The sequence below is a fragment of the Pongo abelii genome, chromosome 15, assembly GCF_028885655.2.
Source record: "Pongo abelii isolate AG06213 chromosome 15, NHGRI_mPonAbe1-v2.0_pri, whole genome shotgun sequence".
Taxonomy (NCBI): domain Eukaryota; kingdom Metazoa; phylum Chordata; class Mammalia; order Primates; family Hominidae; genus Pongo; species Pongo abelii.
This window is the reverse complement of record NC_072000.2, coordinates 59,013,389-59,034,601: the sequence shown is the minus strand read 5'-3', so window position 1 is coordinate 59,034,601 and position 21,213 is coordinate 59,013,389. Positions and strand designations below refer to the sequence as shown.

The window sequence follows — 21,213 nt, the reverse complement described above, 5'->3', positions numbered from 1 at the left end:
AAATATGTCTTGAGTGAATAAATGCCCACTTATAAGGACTTTATGTGACGAGTCCATGTAATATCTTACTATGTTTCTAATACCTGAATGATGCCTCAGTTAGATGGGTTATTCATAAAAAGTAGTGCTAGTCAGTCTAGTAATTAACCACAAAATCAATTCACAGAAAATAATTTAGACTGCATTATAGTTGGCTAACCTTTGATGCCTGATTTATATTTACATTTTCTCATTAGGTACAGGATTTGATGGGGATCAGTGCCTTGGAGTTGAACTGCTAGAGCTGGGGAAAAAGAAAAAACAAATTTTGCATGGTGACCCTCTTCCTCTTACAAGGAAATCCTACCTTGCATGGATTGGGTTTTCAGCTGAAGGCAAGATAAATTTGTTTGAAAAAAACAAGTATAATATAAAGTGTTAGATATTCTTCAAGAAGAAAATTATTTCATTGTTTTATTCCTAATTAATTTAAGAATAAGTTATCTCTATTTTATATTTTAAATTTCTATTTTAATATGTTGGCAGAACTGGGAGTTGCGATCTTTAGGCAAGGTAGCCATTGTTTTATGTATAAGATCTTGTTTTTATTTTTATGTTCTTTTAAGACAGGGTCTGGCTCTGTTGTCCAGGCTGGAGTGCAGTGGCATGATCTCGGCTCACTGCAACCTCCACCTCCTGGGCTTAAGCCATCTTCCTACCTCAGCCTCCTTAGTAGCTGGGACTGCAGGCATGTGCCACCATGCCTAGCTAATTTTTGTATTTTTTGTAGAGACAGGGTTTTGCCATGTTGCCCAGGCTGGTCTCAAACTCCTAGGTGCAAGTGATCCACCCACCTTGACCTCCTAAAGTGCTGGGATTACAGGCATGAGACACTGCACCCGGCTAAAGATCTCTCTTCATGAGAATTCTCATTAGAAAACTTATAAAGAGGGAAATATATTTTTCTGAAAGTATTAAATAGCAAGTAGGTGATAGAAATCAATAATAAGTTGTGTCTTTTCCAGCAGATCATACACAAAACTTAGAATTTTCTGGAGCTTCACTGTTTACTACAATAACTAGTATGTATGTCTGTTGAGCACTTGAAATATGGCTGAGATGTGCTTGTATGTATAAACTACTCTGGATTTTGAAGACTTAGCATGAAAAAAAGAATATAAAAATCAATTTTTTTATGTTGATTACATGTTAAATGATAATATTTGAGATATCTTCGATGAAATAAAATGTATTATTAACATTAACTTCATCCTTTTTTTCTTTTAAAAAAAATTTTTTTTTGGCTGGGCATGGTGGCTCATGCCTATAATCCCAGCACTCTGGGAGGCCGAGGCAGGAGGATCACTAGAGCCCAGGAGTTCAAGACCAGACTGGGCAACATAGCGAGATCCCATCTCTATTTAAATTTTTTTTTTTTTTTTTTTTTAAGGAATAAATTAGGAGTCTTACTCTGTTTCCCAGGCTGGAGTGCAGTGATGCGATCTCGGCTTACTGCAACTTCTGCCTCCCGGGTTCAAGCAATTCTCCTGCCTTCTGAGTAGCTGGGATTACAGGCTTGCGTCACCATACCCGGCTAATTTTTGTATTTTTAATAGAGACAGGGTTTTACCATGCTGGCCAGGCTGGTCTTGAACTCCTGACCTCAGGTGATCCACCTGCCTCGATCTCCTGAAGTGCTCGGATTACAGGCGTGAGCCACCGCCCCCAGCCTAAATTTTTTCACTTAACTTTTTTTTGTTGTTCAGATACGTGGTATGTAGCCATTTTTCTTTTTTAATGTGGCACTAGAAAATTAAAAATTACACTTGTGGCTCACATGATATTTCTTTTGGATAAGTGCTATTTTAGACCAAATTCTAGAGGCTTATGACAGATGATTTGAAAGACACTGAGGAGTACCTTATTTTATTTTATTTGTTTTTGTGTTTGTGGTTTTTTTGACGCAGAGTCTCACTCTGTCACCCAGGCTGGACTGCAGTGATGTGATCTCAGATCACTACAACCTCTGTCTTCTGAGTTCAAGTGATTCTCGTACCTCAGCCTCCTGAGTATCTGGGACTACAGGCATGTGCCACCACGCCTGGCTAATTTTGTATTTTTAGTAGAGATGGAGTTTTGCCATGTTGGCTAGGCTGGTTTCAAACTCCTGGCCTCAGGTGATCCACCTGCCTCAGCCTCTCAAAGTGCTAGAATTACAGGAGTGAGCCACTGCACCTGGCCCAGGAGTACCTTATTTTAAATCACCTGCCATCCCTGTCTCATGGGGACTTAAATATTTCTCTTTTTGGAGATACATGTTCTTCATTTACATTGCTGGAAACTCCACTTTGTCTTTAAAATAACCATTTCTAAATGTGTTTTCTATTAGTCATTCAGGCTTTAATAATATGAACCATTGGTAACTTCCATTTGTATAGATTTTTTTCTCCCAAGTACCAATTAGATCCAGACCCTGCGGAAACGAATGTTTGCAGAGTAAGGGGGGTGTGAAGCCACAGATAAGAAAAGGGATAATGAGGTAATTTGCCACAGATTTCCTGAGTTGGAAGCAGAATAGGTGGAAAACAAGAATGCTTCCCTGTTTTACGAGGTAAGAATTGCTTACCTAGTAGTTGGGGACAGAATAGTGACAAGGCCAACAAAAAGAAGAGAGAGAAAGAAGAGTACTAAAGATAAATTTCGTAAAGATCACCTTGTATCAGATTTTGGTCATTTTTCTAAATGTTTCTCAAGCCTTCTGATTCATGTTTAATTTTTTACTAAAATTGGCTTTAAAATTATTATCGGCCGGGCGCGGTGACTCACGCCTGTAATCCCAGCACTTTGGGAGGCTGAGGCGGGTGGATCACAAGGTCAGGAGATTGAGACCATCCTGGCTAACATGGTGAAACCCTGTCTCTATTAAAAATACAAAAAAAAATTAGCCAGGCGTGGTGGCGGGTGCCTGTCTTCCCAGCTACTCGGGAGGCTGAGGCAGGAGAATGGCTTGAACCCGGGAGGCGGAGCTTGCAGTGAGCTGAGATCGCACCACTGCACTCCAGCCTGGGTACACAGCAAGACTCCATCTCGAAAAAAGAAAATAATAATAAATAAATAAATAAATAAATAAAATTATTATTATCTTCCAGCAGGTGGCATAGTTTTCACTGAAACTCAGTTTTTTCACTTTTGTGTAAATTTTAGTCATATCAAATCCAATTTTTTTTCTTTTTTCAGTTAGGTCTTACTCTATATGGTTAATGAAATTTTACAGTAATAATCTTAAGATTATTTGCTTCTGTTTTGTGTTTTGCTTTTGAAAGCAAATTTGAATCCTTGATACATATAATATATTTGAAATAGGGTTTCTTTAACAACATGTAGCTATGTCTCCAAGTGATTTTTCTGTTGGTGTTTAGGTACCCCTTGTTACGTGGATTCAGAAGGAATTGTTCGAATGCTTAACAGAGGACTTGGTAATACGTGGACTCCTATATGTAATACAAGAGAGCACTGCAAAGGAAAATCTGATCACTACTGGGTGGTTGGTATCCATGAAAATCCCCAGCAACTAAGGTGGGCTATTAAAAGAAGTCTTAAGTTGACTCTTTTTTAAAAGTATTTTGAAATTCTTTTTATGAGTCCCTTTAAGTGTATTTGTCTTTTATCTTAGTCCAATTACTTGGTTTCCATAGTCATTAAATTAGGAATTTGTTCATATTCACTCTGAAGTTTTCAGTCATTTGCTTTACTTGAAACATGTTGAACAAAATAGAAATAATTAGGATGACCTTACCATCATTTCAGCCACACAGGGAGAATTCTGATTAAACATGGCATTTCACCTTTTATTACTGTCTTTTATTTTAAGAAAATAATAATAAATATAAAAGTAAAAGTGAAAATAAAACTGGATATATATTCAATTGAGAATTGAAATATACAATTAAGCTGCTTTTTGAGATGTTTTGCTTAATTATTGTAATAGGAGGAAGGACTAATAGAAGACGGAGTCTCGCTCTGTTGCCCAGGCTGGAGTGTAGTGGCATGATCTCGGCTCACTGCAAGCTCCACCTCCCAGGATCACACCACTCTCCTGCCTCAGCCTCCCCAGTAGCTGGGATTATAGGTGTGCACCACCATGCCTGGCTAATTTTTTTGTATTTTTAGTAGAGAGGGGGTTTCACCATGTTAGCCAGGATGGTTTCGATCTCCTGACCTTGTGATCTGCCTGCCTCAGCCTCCCAAAGTGCTGGGATTACAGGCATGAGCCACCACGCCCAGCTGAATTTTTTTTTTTTAATATGGAGTCTCACTCTGTCACCCAGGCTGGAGTGCAGTGGCGTGATTTCGGTTCACTACAACCTCCGCTTCTTGAGTTCAAGCTATTCTTCTACCTCAGCCTCCCCAGTAGCTGAGATTACATAGGCATGTGCCACCATGCCCAGCTAATTTTTGTATTTTTAGTAGAGACAGGGTTTCACCATGTTGGCCAGGCTGGTCTTGAACTCTTGACCTCAAGTGATCCACCACAAGTGATCCACCCAAAGTACAGGCATGAGCCACCATACTTGGTCCTGGACTAACAGTATTTTATGTTGATTCATGTGCACATTAAAGTTTGGGAAGTACTGCTGCTGGCATATGTATGAAATGATACATTGGCTGGGTGTGGCATGGGATTTCTTTTTGGGGTGATGAAAATGTTCGGAAATTAGTGTTGATAGATGCACAATTCTGTGAATATACAAAAAACCAATGAATTATGTCCTTTTTTTTGAGACAGAGTCTCACTCTGTCACCCAGGCTGGAGCACAGTGGCCCGATTATGTCTCACTTCAGGCTCACTTCAGTGACATCCTGGGCTCAAGCGATCCTCCCACCTTAGCCTCCCAAGTAGCTGGGACTACAGGCACGCACCACCACACCCAGCTACTTTTTGTAGAGACAGGGTTTCACCATGTTGCCTAGGCTGGTCTCAAATTCCTGGGCTTAAGGGATATTCCCGCCTCGGGAAATCCCAAAGTGTTGGGATTACAGGCATGAGCCACCGTGCCTGGATGAATTGTATACTTACCATATGATATGGCTGGTACATTCTCTGTGAACTCAATATTATGTGAATCATATCTTGACAAAGCTGTTAAAAAGGATGAGGACACTATATAATGATATAGAAAAATCTGCAAGATGTGTTAAGTGAAATAAATACCATTTGTGTAAAAGTGGGGAAAGAATAAGAATATGTAATTGTATTTGCTTTACATACGCAAAAGAATTCCTAGAAGAATAAAAAGGAAACTAACAATAATAGTTACCTCACGGAGAGAAACTCAGTGGATAGTATAGGAGACTTTTCTCTGTATTCATTTTTATACTTTTTGAGCATGTAAATTGAGCATGTAACTTTGAATTACTAGTTCAAAAGTTAAATAAATTGAATTTTTAAACAAAGCAGCAATTCGATAAACTACATCAGATAAGGCCAGAAGTTAAGTTCAAGAAGACTTCTTAATTTGGCTACATGGAGGTTAACGGTGACTCTGATAAAAGTGATAAAATGTTAAATTCCAGATTGGGGTGGGCATGGGAGGTAAAGAAATGAAAGTAGAATATGTGGATAACTCTTATCAAGAAATTTGACTATTGGGCCAGGCGAGGTGGCTCACGCCTGTAATCCCAACACTTTGGGAGCCCAAGGCGGGAGGAATGCTGGAGGCCATGAGTTTGAGACCAGCCTGGGCAACATAGTGAGACCCGGTTTCCACAAAAAATTTTTTTTAAATTACCCAGGCATGATGGCACACACCTATAGTCTCTGCTACTTGAGAGGCTGAGAGGGGAGGATCACTTGAGCCCAGGAGGTTGAGGTTACAGTGAGTCATGATCACGCCTCTGCACTCCTGCCTAGGCGACAGAGAACCTATCTCAAAAAAAAAAAAAAAGAACTTTGGTGTGAAGAGGAGCAAAGATTTGGGGTGGCACCCAAAGGAGGATAAAAAGTCTTTGAAGGGATTTTTTAGCTTAGGTGACTCTATAGCATTTTTGTAATCTTTTGGCAATGAATTTAGTAAAGAAGATAAGATTGATAATTTAAAAGAAAGAGCCAATAAAAGGAATGAAAAAAGAAAAAAAAGTAGTAGCTTCTAGATCACCTGTCTAAAATAGGAAAATAGACATTTTATCAGTTGTGGAAGGGAAAAAAATAGGCACAAATGCAGATAGATTTGGTAGCCGAAAGGTAGCAAATTCCTATCTTCTGTTTTTGGCTTCTGTTTTGTTGGCAGATCATGAAGCAGAATTCAGTTATTTCTGGAGACAGTGGTTGTCATTGTGGGATGTTTGAGAAGAAAAGACATACAGTCTCAAAGGATGCAAAATTGAATTAGTAGAGAACTACAGAGGAATTGGTGGTTATTTCTGTGTGTTTTGCCTTTACAGTTGTATCACTGAATATTACATTCTAAATACTGACATATTTAGTATCAGAAGAAGTATATACATTAACTTTTTTTTTCTTTTAGAGCCAGGGTATCACTCATTTGCCCATGCTGGAGTGCAGTAGTGCAGTCATAGCTCCCTGCAGCCTTGAATTCCTGGGCTCAAGTGATCCTCGCACCTCAGTCTCCTGAGTAGGTAGAACTACAGGCACAGGCTACCACACCTGGCTAATTTTTAAAAATATTTTGTAAAGATGGGGTCTCACCATCTTGCCCAGATTGATCTCTAATTCCTGGCCTCAACTGATCCTCTTGCATCAGCCTTCCAAAGTGCTAGGATTATAGGTATAAGCCAGATGCCAAGCCACATTCACTATTTTTAGTAGTTCTTATAGTGTAGGTTGTTCTCAGGGATTTCTTGCATGTCCATTTTCAGGAATCTAGTTAGTTTAGTAATTTGAATTAAAGAATTCACAGTCTATCTTAATAGTAGGTTAAGGTTTGAACCTATGAGGATTTTTACTATTCTGCCTAATGCTTATTCAAGTAAGATTATTCATTTTGTTAGTGAATGTCATTATCTTAAAGAGGTATATGAAATTATTTATTTACAATATATGAAATTAGTCATCTGCAATGAATAATTTTGCTTCTTCATTTCATTTAATATTACAACTATTTCATCAATTGCAGTTTTCACACCCTTAGTAATTTATCCAGCTGGCTTTTTTTTCTTACATGCTTTTTTTTTTTTTCCACACAACCCTTTGGAACACATTTTTTACCTGCTTTTTATTTAAGATTTGTAAAGAATTTTAACTTGTTAAAAACTACAATAATTACAGCTGGTAACATTTAACTGTTATATTCAATAATGGATAAAGAAATAATGGACTCTAAATTACAGCTTTTACACTTAGAAGGATTTTAGAAACCATCTATACTAGTAGCTCCTGACATTTTCAAATATAAGAGCCCTTTTTATTTATTTATTTAGAAACAGGGTCTCCTTACGTTATCCAGGCTGGATTTGAACAAGAGTCCTTTTTAAATGTTGAACAGTTCATGCCTCCAAATAATAGTAGCTCTAGTAGCTCTACATTTACTATCAGCTAATAAAGAATATTTCTTTATTGAGACGCAGTCTCGCTGTGTTCCCTAGGCTTTTCTTGAACTAACCTCGAGTGATCCTCCCACCTTGGCCTCCCAAAGTGCTGGGATTACAGGCATGATAACATAAGCTTCTGTAGACCTGAAAATTTTATTTTAATATAAAATTGTATTTACAAATCACATTATCTGCATACATGTGAAAATTTTAGTATGTAAAGTGGAAACTATTTTTGTATTTGGTCTACAGACAATTCTTGGTGCTTGTGTGCATTCCTAGACCCTTTATAATAGCTCAGCAGCCCTACAGGAATAAAAGAATGGGAACTACCAAGTTCTTTTGGTCTATTTGCTGTCTCTCTTCACCCCCAGCACTTCTCCCCCATTTTTACATATGAGAAAACTAAGGTCCAAAAAGATTAAAGGAATTTGGTAGAGAGTACACATCTATTTATTGGCAAAAAAAAAAAAACAACACCTTATTTTTTTTTGTATTAAAATATAGGAACAAAGGGAGTTAGTTGATAAGTAGATTGAAAGAATAAATACTTCTCCTATAAAGACCAGCTTGTTGTAGAATAATTGAATTACTGAGGGGAATCTTATACAGTAGGCATTTGAAGCACTGAGAAGATACACTAAAAAATCTGTTGATAGAAATGTATTTATTTGTATATTACGTGATAAATTGATAACTGCAGAATGTTTTCATATTTTCATATTTTCCTGGCTTTATGCTGGAATAATAAACTTGAATAAGAATATTTTTCTTTTTTTTTTTGGGTACACCCTTGTAGAACATTTATTTATTATTTATTTTTTAGTATATAGCCTTAAATATTTTTCAAAGATTGGAAGCTACACTTCTCAGTATGGCTTACTGTACTTTTCACACCAGTTTTGCTTAACATGTTGGCATATTTAGAGATGATTCATTTCCTTTCTGTGGATAGCGGTACATGGAAGTTCAGGGAATAAAATTCTGCAATCACTTTTTTAGTAGCCTGCTGTTGTGTTTAAAGAGCCTTACCTATTCTGGCTAGCAAGAAATTCATCTTTGGCCAGGCTTTGTGACTCACAGCTGTAATCCCAACACATCGGGAGGCCAAAGCATGGGGATTGCTTGAGGCCAGGAGTTTGAGACTAGCCTGGGCAACATAGAGAGACCCTGCCAGGCATGGTGGTACATGCCTGTAGTCCCAGCTGCTCGGGAGGCTGAGGTAAGGGTATGACTTGAACCCAGGAGTTCAAGGTTATACAGCCCCTGCACCCCAACCTGCGTGACAGAAGGAGACTTGGTCTCTAAAATAAAAAAGAAATAAAGAAATTCATCTTCATATTTATTTGCATTTTTAATGCCTCTGTTTGCTCTCATTGTTTGTGGTAAAGATAGCAAATCACACGCTTCTCTGGAAAGGCAATGTTTCCTAGTGGTCCAGAGCTCAAGCTCTCGAGTCACACTGCCTGCTTGTGGTATCCTGGCTGAAATCTTCGTTCAGTAGCCCTGGCTCTGTGCCACTGTTTCCTCATCTCTAAAACCACAGTGTACCCATTTCACAGAATTTCTGTGAAGATGAAGTAACTTAGTGATAACTGTTTCTTTATTCTTTTAACTTTAAATGCATTTTCTAACCCAACTCAGTAGTATTTATGCTTTTTTTTGGTCAGAGATCCTTTAAAAGAAAGTACATTTTGTGAAAAATAATTTTTAAAAATTCATTTGAGAGCCTGCCACAGTGGTGCGCACCTGAATACCACCTACTTAAAAGACAGGGGCAGGAGGATCACTGGAGTCCAGGAGTTTGCAGACAGCCTGGGCAACAGCAAAACCCCGTCTCTTTAAAAAAAAAAAAAAAGCATTAATTTAAGTCTATAAAATTTTCCTATTTTCCTTTAATTATGAATATGAGGCTGGGTGCAGTGGCTCACGCCTGTAATCCCAGCACCTTGGGAGGGCAAGGCAGGCAGATCACCTGAGGTCAGGAGTTTGAGACTAGCCTGGCCAACATGATGAAACCCTGTCTCTACTAAAAATACAAAAATTAGCCAGGCCTGGTGGCGGATGCCTGTAATCCCAGCTACTTGGGAGGCTGAGGCAAGAGAATCGCTTCAACCTGGGAGGTAGAGGTTTCAGTGAGCCGAGATTGCGCCACCGTACTCCAGCATGGGCAACAGAGCGAAACTATCTCAAAAACAAAAAAAAAATTATCAATATGAGAAATTACTGATCTGTATTAGTGTCATCCCTGCCCCCTTTTGAGCTGAACTTCAGTTTACCAAGTATTGTTTCTTCTAAAGATTTTTTCATGGCACTACTGGTTAATACATAACTGAGAGTTAATAAATTTTGCTGTGTTACAGTCTAATTTGCTCTCTACCAACAGAGACCTTCTTTCTTTTTCTGTTTAGTTTTTCAAAACTCTTAAGAGTTATTTAATGTGCTTGAAAACTAGACATTTTTCCTAGTTGTGTTCACTGAATTAGCATTTATTATAGTACCGACTAGATGTGCTATACCACACAAAGATAAACGAGGCTGTGGCCTGGAAGAGGTAGGCTTGTAAAGTCATTATGCTACTCCCAAATAAGTGCTTTAAAAGAGATGTGACCAAAGTCCCTCAAATGCAGAAGAGAGTCCTGTCCAACACAGAAGAAAAAGCAAAACTTGCTGACTGGGGCAAGGTTAATCTGGACACTGGACCTAGTTTTCTCCAGTTTGGCATTTTTATTTTTATTTTCAAGATAGAGTCTCATTCTGTCACCCAGGCTAGTACAGTGGCACAATCTCATCTCACTGCAACCTCCGCCTTCTGGGTTCAAGTGATTCTTATGCCTCAGCCTCCCAAGTAGCTGGGATTATAGGTGTGTGCCACCATGCCCAGCTAATTTTTTGTATTTTTAGTAGAGACAGTGTTTCGCCAGGTTGCCCAGGCTGGTCTCGATCTCCGGAGCTCAGGTGATCTGCCGGCCTTGGCTCCCAAAGTGCTGGGATATTACAGGTGTGAGCCACCACACCTGATTATTTTGGCATTTTTAAACTCTTTCTTTAATATAATAACAACAACAAAAAAAAACAGGTTTTGTGGTCAATTTGAAAACAAATTGAAGTAATTTTTTTTTTTTGAGACAGAATCTCTCTCTCTGTTGCCCAGACTGGAGTGCAGTGGCGTGACCTCAGCTCACTGCAACTTCTGCCTCCTGGGCTCAAGCGATCCTCCGTCCTCCACCTTCCGAGTAGCTAAAGCTACAGGTCCATGCTGCCATGCCTAGCAAATTTTTTGTATTTTTCGTATTTTTTTGTAGAGACGAGGTTTTGCTATGCAGCCCGAGCTGGTCTTGAGCTCCTAAGCTCAAGCGATCTGCCTACCTCAGCCTCCCTATGTACTGGGATTACAGGCATGAGCCACTGTGCCCAGCCACTTTTGTCTTTTTAGTAAACCAGCTTTTTCGTTTTTTTTTTTTTTTAATTCCTCTTCCAGGTGGTTTATGCACATAGTTTCCAGGAAACTCCGTCGTCGTCAAAACCCACCAAATTAGCAGTTTAAATGTGTTTGTTTTTTCCCTGAATTCTTCTATGACAGGGATATTTAACAGAGAAAACATCTTTTTAGTTGAAGTCTCTAAAGCTAAGGAAAGGATAAAAAAATGCGAATTGGTGCTCTGCTTTGATGTAAATGTGGCTTAGAAAGTAACTGTTAATAAAATCCTACTCAGTATTTCCTTTTTCTTTGTGATAATTGCTTACTATGTGTAAATCAATAAAATGAGCTGTAAAATGTTTTTAAACAGGACATTTTAGAAACAAATGTTTAGGCAATTAACATTTCTCCCAGTGTTTCTTCTAATTTTGTTAATGTGCATATATATGTACCTGGACTCATCTTTTGTGAATGCACATGCTCTTTTTCATTTTGCATGACTAGTAAAGTAATGATTCTTGTAAATAGAGATTTATGATGAATTCCACAAGATTCTTTCAGACTTGAGGTATTCACACTGCCACCTCATACTGTGTGGTGAAAACTAGATTTTTTATAAAATCATAAAAGGAGAGAAGGAAGAAATAAATGAAATTGTATGTTCAAAAAAATTGGAACCCTAAAAACATTTGTATTTTTATTGTATAGTCAGAAAAAAAAGAAGGGAGGGTATTTGAATCTCACAAGAAAGGGGCCTGAGTAGTTTGAAAAAGAATACTAGACATTGTCACTTACTTGTTTTCTAATTACTCTAGTGGGCATTTGATAATACGGGAAGATATTTATAAAATTTTTAAACCCTAGGGTCTAGCTTCTACTTAGTATCTCCCTTCAAGAATGTCCTGATTAAAAGGCTATACTATAAATTAAGTGGATGATTATTAGTAAGCATTCAAAAAGAGATTTCGTCTTTTTAAATGACTTTATGAAAATATGAAATTTGCCTGTGGTATTTATAGTGTGCAGTCATGGTTTTCCAGTGCTTTTCTAATAAATAAATTGGAGTACATAAGTTGAAAGAGTTCTATATATATAAATCATTCTGTGATTAATTAATGCTTTTTAATAAATCAGTTGCGAGAGCACTACTCATGATGGGCGTGTTTGAATGCCTTATATAGCCTACTCAGAACAGGTTTAGACAGTCTTTGCCCGTTGACCTATTACCATATTTATCAGCCTACTCAGAACAGGTTTAGACAGTCTTTGCCCTTTGACCTATTACCATATTTATCAGAGTAGATATAGATTATAGTCTTTCTAATGATAGTGGGTGTTCTGCTTCACTCTGACCAGTATCTAATAAACACTTAACCTATATTAGGCATTTCACCATCTTTCTCTCTCTCTTTTTTGGAATGGAGTCTTGCTATGTTGCCCAGGCTGGTCTCCTGGCTTAAGTGATACCCTTCTGTCTCAGCCTCCTGAATATCTGGGATTACAAGTGCCCACTACCATGCCTGACTTTTTTCTCTTTTTTGACAACTCGTACCAACAGTACTAAGAATTCCCAAACTGATGGATGAAAGTGAATATGCTTCATTGGCTTGTGTGTGTGTGTGTGTGTGTGTGACAGTCTTGTTTTGTTGCCCAGGCTGGAATGCAGTAGCGCAATTTCGCAGGTTCAAGAGATTCTTGTGCTTCACCCTCCCGAGTAGCTGGGATTACAGGCGTTCACCACCACACCCAGCTAATTTTTGTATTTTTAGTAGAGATGGGTTTTCACCACATTGGCCAGGCTGGTCTCGAGCTCCTGGCCTCAAGTGATCTGCCTGCCTCACCCCTCAAAGTGCTGGGATTACAGACATGAGCCACCATATCTGGCCAACTTTTTTTTTTTTTTTTTGTGAGACCGAGTCTCACTCTGTCTCCCAGGCTGGAGTGCAGTGGTGTGATCTTGGCTCACTGCAAGCTCCGCCTCCCGGTTTCACGCCATTCTCCTGCCTCAGCCTCCTGAGTAGCTGGGACTACAGGCGCCCATCACCATGCCTGGCTAATTTTTTTTATATTTTTAGTAGAGACAGGGTTTCACTGTGTTAGCCAGGATGGTCTCGATTTCCTGACCTCGTGATCCGCCCGCCTCGGCCTCCCAAAGTGTTGGGATTACATGTCTTGCCATGTTGCCCAGGCTGGTCTGAAACTACTGGGTTCAAGCGATCCACCCACCTCAGCCTCCCAAAGTTCTGGGATTATGGGTGTGACCCACCGTTCCCAACCTTGTGTGTCTTTTGAAAAACGTCTGTTCATGTCCTTTGCCCACTTTTTAATGGGGATATTTGTTTTTTGCTGCTGATTTTTTTTTTTAAGTTCCTCATAGACTCTGGATATCAGATCTTTGTTGGATGCATAGCTTGTGAACATTTTCTTGCATTCTGTGGGAAGTCTTTTTTTTTTTTTTTTTTTTTTTTTTGAGGCAGAGTCTCACTCTGTCACCCAGGCTACAGTGCGTTGAGGCAGAGTCTCACTCTGTCACCCAGGCTACAGTGCGGTGGTGAGATGAGCACTCTCACCACTGCAGCCTCGACTTTCTGGGCTCAGTGATCCACCTCAGGATCTGCAAATGTCTTTCCATTTGTTTGTGTCATCTATGGTTTCTTTCAACAGTGTTTTGTAGTTCTTGTAGAGATCTTTCACCTCCTTGGTTAGATATATCCTAGGTATTTTGTGTGTGTGCATATGGCTATTATAAATGGGATTGCGCAGGACTACAGGCACATGCCACCACACCTGGATAATTTTTTAATTTTTTTGTAGAGACAGGTCTCCCTTTGTTGCTCAGGCTGGTCTCAAACTCCTGGGCTCAAGTAATCCTCCTGCCTTGGCCTCCCGAAGTGCTGGGATTACAGATGTGAGCCATTGCACCCGACCTGTTTACTCTTGGTAGTTTCTTTTGCTGCGCAGAAGCTCTTTGGTTTAATTAGGTCCCACTTGTCAATCTTTGTTTTTGTTGCAATTGCTTTTGTGGACTTAGTCATGAAATATTTACCAAGGCCAATATCTTGAAGGGTATTTGCTAGGGTTTCTTCTGGGATTTTTATAGTCTGAGGTCTTACATTTAAGTGTTTAATCCATCTTGAGTTAATTTTTGCATATGGTGATAGTTAAGGGTCCAGTTTCATTCTGCATGTGGTTAGCTAGTTATCTCAGCACCATTTATTGAGTAGGGATTCCTTTCCCAGTTCCTTGTTTTTGTCAGCTTTCTCAAAGATCAGTTGGTTGTAGGTATGTGGCTTTATTTCTATGTTCTGTGTTCTGTTCCACTGGTCTATGTTTCTGTTTGTTAACCAGTGCCATGTTCTTTTTCACTAGCCTTGAAGTAGAGTTTGATGTTGGGTAATGTGATGCCTCCAGCTTTGTTCTTTTTGTTTTAGATAGCTTTGGCTATTTGGGCTCTTTTTTGGTTCCATATGAATTTTAGAATAGTTTTTTCTAATTCTGTGAAAAATGACATTGGTAATTTGATAGGAATAGTGTTGAATCTATAGATTGCTTTGGGGAGTATGGTCTTTTTCTTTCTTCTTTCTTTTTTTTTTTTGGTGCTGTGACTTCGATGCAAACCAAGGTTGCTTGGTTTGCATTAAAATGACAGTATGGTCATTTTAATGATATTGATTCTTCTAATCCATGAACATGGAATGTGTTTCCACTTGTTTGTGTTATCTGTGATTTCTTTCAACAGTGTTTTGTAGTTCTTGTAGAGATCTTTCACCTCCTTGGTTAGATATATTCCTAGGTATTTTATGTACGTGTATGACTATTGTAAATGGGATTGCATACTTGATTTGACTCTCAGCTCAAACATTATTGGTGTATAAAAATGCTACTGATTTTTGTATATTGATTTTGTATCCTGAAACTTTACCAAAGTCTTTTATCTTAACTAGGAGCCCTTTAGCAATTCAAGGTATAGAGTCATATATTCAGCAGAGGGATAATTTGACTTCTTTTCCTATTTTGTTATCTTACTTGATTGTTCTGGCTAAGATTTTCAGTACTCTGTTAAATATGAGTGAAAAGAGTGGCCAACCTTGTCTTATTCCAATTCTTAAGGGTAATGCTTCCAGCTTTTGCCCATTCATATGATGTTGTCTGTGGGTTTGCCATAGATGGCTCTTATTATTTTGAGTTACGTTCCTTCGATGCCTAGTTTGTTGAAGGTCTTTATTATGAAAGGATGTTGAATTTTATTGAAAGCTTTTTCTGCATCTATTGAGATGATCATGTGGTTTTTGTTTTTAATTCTGTTGATGTAGTGAATTGCATATATTGATTTGCATATGTTGAACCAACCTTGCATCCCAGGAATAAAACCTCCTGGTTGTGGTGTATTAACTTCCTAAAGTACTGCTGGATTTGGTTTGCTAGTGTTTTGTTGAGGATTTTTATATCTGTGTTCATCAAGAATATTGGCCTATAGTTTCTTTTTTTGATGTGTCTTTGCCAGATTTTGGTATCAGGATAATGCTGGCTTTATAGAGTGATTTGGAGAGGAGTTGGTATTTTGGAATATTTTCAGTAGGACTGGTACCAGTTCTTCTTTATGCATCTAGAATTCAGCTGTGATTTCTCTGGTCCAGGGCTTTTTTTGGTTGATAGGTTTTTTATTTATTACTGATTCAGTTTTGGAACTCATTATTGGTTTGTTCAGAATTTCTATTTTTTCTGAGTCAGTCTTGGGAAGTTTTATGTTTCCAGGAATTTATCCATTTCTTCTAGATTTTCTTTGCTGTGCAGAAGCTCTTTAGTCTAATTAGGTCCCACTTGTCAATTTTGGTTTTTGTTGCAATTGCTTTTGAGGACTTTCTCTTTCTCTCTCTTTTTTTTTTTTCTTGAAACAGGGTCTCACCACTGGGCGCGGTGGCTCACGCCTGTAATCCCAGCACTTTGGGAGGCCTAGGCGGGCAGATCACAAGGTCAGGAGATCGAGACCACGGTGAAACCCCGTCTCTACTAAAAATACAAAAAATTAGCTGGGCGTGGTGGCGGGCACCTGTAGTCCCAGCTATTCAGGAGGCTGAGGCAGGAGAATTGTGTGAACCTGGAAGGCGGAGCTTGCAGTGAGCCGAGATCATGCCACTGCACTCCAGCCTAGGCAACAAAGCGAGACTCCATCTCAAAAATAAATAAATAAATAAATAAATAAATAGAAACAAGGTCTTCCCCAGGCTGGAGTGCAGTGGCATGATCATGGCTCACTGCAGCCTCAACCTCCCAGGCTCAATTAATCTTCCCATCTCAGTCTCTTGAGCAGCTGGAACTACAGATACACACCACCACGCCTGGCTAATATTTAAAAATTTTTGTAGCAATTGGGTCTCATTTTGTTGCCCAGAGTGGTGTCAAACTTCTGACCTCAAGTGATTCTCCCACCTTTGCCTCCAAAAGTATTGGGATTACAGGTGTGAGCCCATTTCCTCTAAATTTTCTGGTTTGTGCACATAGAAGTGTTCATAATAGTCTCTGAGGATCTTTTGTATTTCTATGGAATCAGTTGTAATGTCACCTTTGCCATTTTCTGATTGTGCCTATATGGAGCTTCTCTCTTCTTTTCTTTGTTAATCTAGCTAGGAGTTTATCGATCTTGTTTATCCTTTCAAAAAATCAATTTTTTTTTGTTTTAATGATCCTTTGTATGGATTTTTTAGTCTCAATTTTGTTTAGTTCTGCTGTTATTTTAGTTATTTCTTTTCTTCTGCTAGCTTTGGGGTTAGTGTGTTCTCATTTATCTAGTTTCCCTAGATGCAATGTTAGATTGTTAATTTGAGATCTTTCTAACTTGATATAGGCGTTTAGTGCTATAAACTTTCCTCTTAACATTGCTTTTGGTGCATCCCATATATTTTGATATGTTGTGTCTGTTTTCATTTATTTCAAAGAATATTTTGATTTCTGCTTTAATTTCATTGCTTATTCAAAAGTCATTGTAGAGTATGTTGTTTACTTTCCATGTAATTTGTGTGGTTCTGAGAGATCCTCAGTATTGATTTCTATTTTTATTTTACTGTGGTCTCAGAATATATGCTTGGTATGATTTCAATTAAAAAAAAAATTTTGAGACTTGCTTTACGGCCAAGCATGTGGTTGACCTTAGAGTATGTTCCATGTGCAGCTTCATCAGCATTTATCTTGGTGATAACATGGATTCCATGACAGGTATTAATGGTACAATTTTTATGTTTTAAAAGTGGTAGTTTGCTAAGGAAAATATGAAGAGAGCTGATTTCACTTTTAGTGGTTGTCATTTAATAAAGTGAGATGTGAGGCTGGGCAGGGTAGCTCACGCCTGTAATCCCAACACTTTGGGAGGCAAAGGCGGGAGGCACACTTTAGCCCAGGAGTTCAAGTCCAACCTGGGCAACATAGCAAAACCCCATCGCTACTAAAAATACAAAAGTTAGCCAGGCATGGTGGCACATGTCTGTAGTCCCAGCTACTTGGGAGGCTGAGGTGGGAGGATTGCTTGAACTTGGGAGGTTGGGGCTTCAGTGAGCCATGATCACACCACCGTGCTTTAGCCTGGGCAACACAGTGAGACCCTGTCTCAAAAAAAATAAATCAAGTGAGATGTGAGAAGGAATTTTTCTATTCTTGAAATGCATGTAGGGATAGTCTTTATGCCTAGTCAAGCCTAAAACACTTTTTTAAAAAGAGATGTTTGTTACATATGATTAAGGCAGCTATTATAATATTACTATTCTAAGTTACTAACTTTTGAAAACTTTTTTAATTTTGCAGTTTTTATGACATGTTAGTAAATTTTTATGATGGAACTTTTCTTTACTGACAGGTGCATTCCTTGTAAAGGTTCTCGGTTTCCCCCAACGCTTCCACGCCCTGCTGTTGCTATATTATCCTTTAAGCTTCCTTACTGTCAGATTGCAACAGAGAAAGGACAAATGGAGGTATGTGGAAGTCTTACCTTGACACTTTGAATTTGATAATACAGCACCTGTGATACATACACTTTAAAATTGTCCTGATGGCCAGTATTGAATATTCATTACTGTATAATTACATAAATAGGGGTAGCAGGGAGGGAAGAGGACTGCTTGGGATCACCAGGCCACCTGATTGCCATCACTGCTTCCAGGGACTTTGTCTACAAAGTAAATGGGTGTGACTATCAGAGACCCACTGGGGAAAGACTTACTCTCAGGATGGGGCATGTCCCTGAGAAGAAGTGCCTCCATACATTTTGTGCCATAGCACCTGGCTTACCTGACCCTAGTCCTAGCCTTGTGTCATCAAAAGTCATTTGAAATCTTGCAATTAGTTATTCTAAATAAGAAACAAATTAGCTTTTAAAAAGCTTGTTTACCAAGTTCTCTGAGCATTAATTATGATAGCTAGGAAACTGTTTTAAATGCTGTATTCCTCCCCAACTGCCTTTTTTAAGGATAGGGGAGAAAGTTAAGCTGTAGTATCACACTAGAATTTAAACTGTAAAATAAACTTATAGAAAGGAGGAGTTCAGAACATATTTTATTAAAAAACTGGTATCTTATAAATATTTAACGCTTGCCTCATATTAAGGTGATAGTTGGCCTTAAGCAATTTTATTTGCTTTTATAGGAGCAATTTTGGCGTTCAGTTATATTTCACAACCACCTTGATTATTTAGCTAAAAATGGTTATGAATATGAAGAGAGCACTAAAAATCAAGCAACAAAAGAGCAACAGGAACTTTTAATGAAAATGCTTGCGGTGAGTAAAATAAATATACTGAAAACGTTAAAGTTAAATGCTTTTCTATAGGTTGAATTTCTTAAAGGTCTGTGCATTAGGACTAAGTCCCACAACCTAAGATTCTTAAGTTTTTTCTTGTTGTTGTTTTTTGTGCGACGGAGTCTCGTTCTGTCGCCCAGGCTGGAGTACAGTGGTGCGATCTTGGCTCACTGCAACCTCTGCCTCCCGGGTTCACGCAATTCTCCTGCCTAGGCCTCCTGAGTAGCTAGGATTACAGGCGCACACCACCACGCCTAGCTAATTTTTTTTTTTTTTTTTAAGTAGAGATGGGGTTTCCCTATGTTGGCCAGACTGGTCTCGAACTCCTGACCTCGTGATCCGCCTGCCTCAGCCTCCCAAAGTGCTGGGATTACAGGCATGAGCCACCGTGCCTGGCCATTCTTAAGTTTTATCTGGTGGTGTTTTCCCTCGTAAAGTTCTATTTTCTAGTTGGTCTTGCAGTTAAAAATTTTTTTTTTTTCTTTAGGCGGAGTTTCGCTCTTGTTTCTCAGGCTGGAGTGCAGTTGTGCAGTCTTGGCTTACTGCAACCTCCACTTCCCGGGTTCAAGTGATTCTCCTGCCTCAACCTTCCGAGTAGCTGGGACTACAGGCGTGTGCCACCATGCCTGGCTAATTTTTGTATTTTTAGTAGAAACAGGGTTTCACCACATTGGTCAGGCTGGTCTTGAACTCCTGACCTCAGGTAATTCACCTGCCTCGGCCTCCGAAAGTTCTGGGATCACAGGCATGAGCCACCGTGCCCAGCCTAAAATATATAAAACACTACCTTGTAGCTAAGATCATGTGCAAGAATAAACATCTCTAGGGCTACTTCCCTTTTGCTTTTGCCCATCAGTCTATGTTTTAATGGGCCCTCAAGGTAACTGAGAACCACTGCTCTAGTTTCTGTTATGATTTTACAAAGTTTGAGTGTATACGGTTTTTTAATCTCCAGGGCTGGGCAATCTTAAGAACTTTGATTGGGCTTTTAGATATGCCTGCCTTTTGTCATTCTCTTTGAGTTAGGCAGCTGTGTGTGATGAAAATTTATTTGTGACCAGTGGCCAGGTTTGGTGTCTAGAATATTTAAGTACATTTATCTTTGGAGCAGGGTGTCTTAAAGTTCCTGTGCTTGTGTCCCCACTCAAGGTTGGTTTATGGAGAGGAGTATAGTATCATTTCTTCTCTATTTGTCTTACATTAGACTTTATGCCCCGGAGGGCAGAGACCCGCTCACTGCTGTATGCCAGGCACTGACGTGGTGGCTTAACACATAGTAGACCTCGATATTTGTTGACAAGAGTGAATGGTCCAGACTTTTAATTTTAAAATTGGAGAAAAAAGGTTCTTAGAGAAAAGTGGTATATGAGACCACAGAGCAAATTGCCACTTTTGTCTCCAAAAGGTAGTACTCACTACTGTCAACTTTATGCAACATGGCCTTAAGTTTGGTATTAAGAAAACTCAGTTTATTGTAGAATAAATTTTATTCCCTTGATAAAGTGTTACTTGTGGTCCAGGAACTAGTAGCCTTTTTACTTTGTACAACACATATAAGGAAACATATTTCATGTATTTGCTATTTAGCCTTAGAGGAGCTTTTCCTGTGGCAGTGTTTCTCATATCAAAAATACCAGGGGACTCATATCAAAAATACCAGGGCAGGAGGATATCTTGAGCCCAGGAGTTCAAGGGGATTGTTGAGTTCTTCTTTAGCATTCCTGGCCCCCGGGCAAATGCCTTTAGTTCAGCATAGTCACTGTGGAAACCAAACTATTCCTTTTTATTTCTTTTTTTTTTTTTTTAAATGAAGTCTTGCTCTGTTGCCCAGGCTGGAGTGCAGTGGTGCGATCTCCTCTCACTGCAAGCTCCGCCTCCTGGGTTCATGCCATTCTCCTGCCTCAGCCTCCCGAGTAGCTGGGACTACAGGTGTCCACCACCACGCCAGCTAATTTTTTGTATTTTTAATAGAGACTGCGTTTCACTGTGTTAGCCAGTATGGTCTTGATCTCCTGACCTTGTGATCCACCCGTCTCAGCCTCCCAAAGTGCTGGGATTACAGGTGTGAGCCACTGCGCCTGGCCTCCTTTTTATTTCTAAATGCCCCCTGAGGCAGTGTACCATCCCGATTAAGAAGTACTGATTATAGATAAATGATACAAAAAATCTTGAAAAGGGCATCCAGGTGAATATCTAAAGCTTTTGTGCTGATGGATCAGACATGGAATATCTAAGTAAGAAAATAGTTCTAATATGCTATGAATTAGGAGACCCTTAGTAATCTTCAAAATACCAATTTTTCTCAGTTTGTTGATTTTCTTTTTTGTATTTTTTAGAAACAGGGTCTCACTCTGTTACCCAGGCTAGAGTACAGTGGCAAGATTGTAACTCACTGCAACCTCAACCTCCTGGGCTCTAGTGAACCTCCTGTCTCAGGCTCCTGAGTAGATAAGACTGCAGGTGCATGCCACCATGCCCAG

At 39.1% G+C, this 21,213-nt stretch overlaps 1 protein-coding gene across 6 annotated transcripts in view; it reads left to right on the top strand.

The window, feature by feature from the left end:
• The window catches only part of WDHD1 (WD repeat and HMG-box DNA binding protein 1), an 83,471-nt gene that overhangs the window by 40,842 nt on the left and 21,416 nt on the right, over nucleotides 1–21,213 (top strand). For 5 of the 6 annotated variants that reach the window (XM_054530107.2, XM_054530108.2, XM_002824761.6 and 2 more), the window contains 4 exons: nucleotides 237–374; nucleotides 3,399–3,555; nucleotides 17,796–17,910; nucleotides 18,581–18,712. In XM_054530107.2, coding sequence (XP_054386082.2) covers nucleotides 237–374; nucleotides 3,399–3,555; nucleotides 17,796–17,910; nucleotides 18,581–18,712 — 542 coding nt within the window. The remainder of the gene's footprint in view (nucleotides 1–236; nucleotides 375–3,398; nucleotides 3,556–17,795; nucleotides 17,911–18,580; nucleotides 18,713–21,213) is intronic. The other variant, XM_054530109.2, reaches the window with a different exon arrangement.